At 40.1% G+C, this 4,352-nt stretch overlaps 1 protein-coding gene across 1 annotated transcript; it reads right to left on the bottom strand.

Annotated features, from left to right (window-relative positions):
• Positions 1-80: 80 nt before the first annotated feature.
• Positions 81-1,474, bottom strand: LOC148970421 (uncharacterized). The gene has a single exon (XM_089125187.1). It carries the CDS (start codon positions 1,373-1,375, stop codon positions 410-412), a length of 966 nt encoding a protein of 321 aa, XP_088981313.1. The 5' UTR covers positions 1,376-1,474; the 3' UTR covers positions 81-409.
• Between the last annotated feature and the right edge of the window lie 2,878 nt (positions 1,475-4,352).

The following is a 4,352-nucleotide window of genomic DNA, read 5'->3' as shown; positions in this document are numbered from 1 at the left end:
CACTGTAGTATACTGTAAATGTTCTTGACCGTTTTCAATACAGTATTCACACAGTCAAGAATTAAGGAAAGAGAGCCTCATGACTTGAAAGATATACTTTAATGTGCTGTTTTACAATTGATGTGCATAATCTATGTTAGCATAACTGAACGGGATACTAGCACTTCAATAATTATATTACCTCAACAGTAAGATACTGCTATCAGCTTATGTATTCATTATCTGGTAAGCTGTTTCATTAAGTAATGCTAATACATCCAGCACTTACCGTAGTTAGCATATCATGGCAATGGTATCAAACTCAACAAAAATAGCATGTGGCGCAGTTTAACAATGCAGTGTGTTTAAACAACAAAGTATTTTTGGAAAAATAGCTCAAAAGTCACTTTAGAAGGAAATCCACATCCAGTTAAGATTTAATCTGCTCTTGTCTGCAGGGTTCAAAAGTGTCTCTCTGTTGAAGCAAGTGGTCTAAGATTTGACCAGCTTCATCAAAAAACCTTTCTATCTTCCCAAAATTCTGTGCAGATAAAATTCGGGCCACTACAGTAGCGGCAATAGCTTGAGATTGGCAGCTGTTGTGGATCACACGGTGTCTAACCTTCTTACCAGGTTCAATGATTAAGAATCCCGCCTGTACCGGAGGACCTTGCGTGGTGGACCGCTCTCTTACGTACCGCCTCAAATAAGCAGTGTAGAGCTGGATTAACCTCGCCAAACCTGTTCGGTACGACAAACGCAGCGATTCTGCTGTACCTTTAGGGACAGAAGCCAAACGAATCCCATGAATCCTCATGTGCAGGTGGATCGCTGCTCCATTGATCCACTGCTTAATATTATACGTGTTCACCTGCTGATCTAAAGTCATGCTCTCGTAGAGCTCGATTAGAGCGTATTTCAGATTTTGGTCATAGAGTTCAGTTATTTCTCCCATTTCCTCAAAGTTATTGGCCGTCTTAGACACCAGTTTGAGGTATGCACTCGCAATGCTGGCGATTTCCGAAGAGTTACCTGATCCGAAAGCCTTTTTAAATGGGTCTGTCGTCACACCATCCATCTTACCAACAATACTGGACACAAGAGCTTCAAGCATGAAAGATAAAGCAAGCGCCACAACTCCGACACCTCCGTAAGATACATTAGTATTCTTTCCGAAAATAGAGGTCAGGTTGGTGTGTAAAGCTTCCAGTTGGTCTGTGGCCAGGCTCTGCTGGATGGTTGCATACTGCAGGTTGAGCGCAATGCTGGAATTGAGGGACAGTAGATTTGCCACCGTCCCATCAAGAGTGACGTCTGGGAGGATCCCGCTGTCCTGGGCAACCCTGTAAATACTGTCTATAGTTGCTGGAGTAGGAGTGCAGGGGTGATTTCCCATGTTTAAAATGTTTTATTCCTTGTCTTCTTAGTTGGTCAAAACATGAATACTTGTGCAGTGGAAATGAGACCAGTTGTTTTGAAATGGGTGAAAAAGGACAGTGCCAAAGTGCACGGTTTACACAAAAGCAAACAATGTGACAAAGTCAGGTTAAACATTAACAATCTGGTAACTTTACCAAAAGATTCAACAATAAAGAACACCAGATATTTGGCATATGTAGCCATGAAGGCCAGTAAAGATTTTCCCATGTTGGAAATGTTAAATGTGTGTATTTCTCGTTCAAGAGAAGGGCTAATTAATGCCCTTGTTAAAACGTATAGCCAAGATTTAACTAAATTTAAAAAAGGGAACAAATGAATAAAGAAGGCCAAATTAATCATTAACAAATTCATAATTCAAGCAACAATCTTTTTCCTGTATGCCATGTGCGTGTAGTAATGACATGGATTTTTACAATTATTTTAATATTATTGAGGACACACATTCAAAAAAACAAATATACAGTTGTAATCAAAATTATTCAACCCCCATTGCAAATCAGGTTTATTGGCACAATTTACAGAATTTCAGCTGTTTGCAAGGAACAAATAAAACAAAAGTAATTGAAATAGCTCAACTCAACAAAAGTGGTTTCCCCAAATTCAACTGACTTCTGTGGTCTCAACATTATTCAACCCCCCGAATACTCACAAAAGCACAAATCCGCAAAACAGGTGTTGTCTCAAGTACGATCCAAAGCTACGTGCTTTACACATTTATTGACACTTAAAAAGGTGTTGTTATAGAACAGGATAGGGAGGAATAGCTTCTCTTGAAAGTCTATAAAGTAGGATAGTTTGTGGAGGTTTGATGGAGATCGAATGATCAGGTTTGCTGGACAAGCAGATGATAATGTTTAATCATTATCCTGACAACCAATTTATGATAGACATAATTGATATATTCATTATAATTCTTATCGATTATTGATAGTACAATGATCTATTTTCGCCAACCTGGATGGAGAACTGATCATAATTCGTTGTGTTCGGCTGTCCAAACAGGCCATTGGTAACTTTTCCCTTTAGGCCTACAGGTAATTTTATATTTTGTAGGTGATTCCCCGATCATGTTTCATGATTAGTTATTAAAATGATATTCCTGGTATCTGAGCTAATAGGAATATCCCAGGTTCCCTACACCAGACAGCTGACAGTAGCCATGGACTTCCATATTTTTTTCCTATATGGAAGTCAATGATAGCATGAACTGATTGATTACCAACATTCTTTAACATAAATTCTTTTGTGTTCAACAGAAAAAATAAAAGCCTAAATTCAGTCTGTTCATCTTAAAAAGAGATTGCGTCTCAATTCATATGGATTATTTTTCCGATCTCTTTTAACTTTTTGAAGCGTCAAAGTGGTAGAATCATCTAATTACGTAAATTGTCAATGGAGGGAAAGAAAGCTCTCAGATTTCATCAAAAAGATCTTAATTAGTGTTCCGAAGATGATGAAAGGCTTATGGGTTTGGGATGATATGAGGGGGAGAGTAAATTATGACAGGATTTTTGAGTGAACTATCTCTTTAACAACAATCCCATGAAGCATTGCAAAATATGCATATATATAAAAATATTGAAGTATTTTGAAAGCGTAGGGAGACCAGCCTGATTACAACATGACATCATGACTTTTCATGGCATCATGTCTTTTGAGTAAACATACACGCCACTTTCAAGTCAAGTGGCGTGTTATCTCTACGCATTTTGATCTATTTGCGTGTACGCGTGTGTCTACGCCGTTAAATGTCCGAGTAATTCAGCGTGTATGTACACGCCGTTAAATGTCCGAGCGAAATGAAGCAAAATGTAGATTTTCCGTAGGGGAAGACTCATAAATGTTATTAACCCCAGTGACGGGTAGGTTTAGGGACGGGGTAGAGGTAGGTCATATATTTATATATACAGTAATGAAACGTTAAGTTAACGGTGTTTATAAACACGCTGAAAAGCGATTATGTGTGTGAATAGCACGGCAAAAATGGAAATACGAATTGCCGTGTCATACATACGCCATTTCATGAGATCAGTGTGCTGATTCTGTCATTCGCAGTCCTTCATGAGCTATTGGTGGAATCTAGGAAGTCTCTAGAGTCCACCAAAGCATTTTGAGAGCCGGTTCGGAGCCGGTGCCTGCACGCGAACCAGTTCTTTGTGTTTCGACAGCCAAAGAACCGCTTCGCGGGCGGGAAAACTGGTTCCAAAGCGGCACCAACTCTTTGCTGGACTAGAACCGTTCTTTTACCACGTCATGTTTACGTCGGGGGCTGGGGCGGGTTTAGATGTGTTCTAAACATCTTTTCTGACCATCTCAAAGCCAGGAGAAACTGCAGAAACACGCAAGCGTTTTTATTTATTTATTTATTTTATTTGAAACATGTCACGATATAGAACAAATAAATGAAAAGAAAAAAGACACACGACAGGGTGTCTAACTTATCAAGATTACATATCAAACGAAAAGATTAAAAGACTTACATATTTCAATTGTTTTTAAAGTTTTCTTGGTACACGAGTAAGAGATAATCCCAAAGCAATGTACTTGCAAGCGTTTCTAGCGACGTACACAGTGACGTAACAAGTGACGTCGTTCCCTGGGCGCTTTAGACAGGTTCTTAACGGGTTCGCAAGTTGAACCAACTCCGAACCAACTTTTAACCAGCACCAGTTACGAACCAGTTCTTTTTGCGTGGAAAAGGGGTATAGGAGACCTCGGACTTATGCAAGGATCCTCTTTGTGGACTTCAGTCTGGCCAATCCCATCATGCCTGATCTTCTCACAGCCAAACTGTCCCAGCTCTCCATGTTATCCTCGATCTGTCAGTGGATCTCCAGCTTCCTGACGGACCGGCAGCAGTGAGTGAGACTGGGGAAATTCACATCCAGGACTCTCACCACCAGCACTGGCGCCCCCCAAGGGTGGGTCCTCTC

The sequence above is a fragment of the Pimephales promelas genome, chromosome 21 (genome assembly GCF_988280905.1).
Source record: "Pimephales promelas chromosome 21, fPimPro1.hap1.1, whole genome shotgun sequence".
Taxonomy (NCBI): domain Eukaryota; kingdom Metazoa; phylum Chordata; class Actinopteri; order Cypriniformes; family Leuciscidae; genus Pimephales; species Pimephales promelas.
This window is presented reverse-complemented; position numbering and strand designations above follow the sequence as displayed.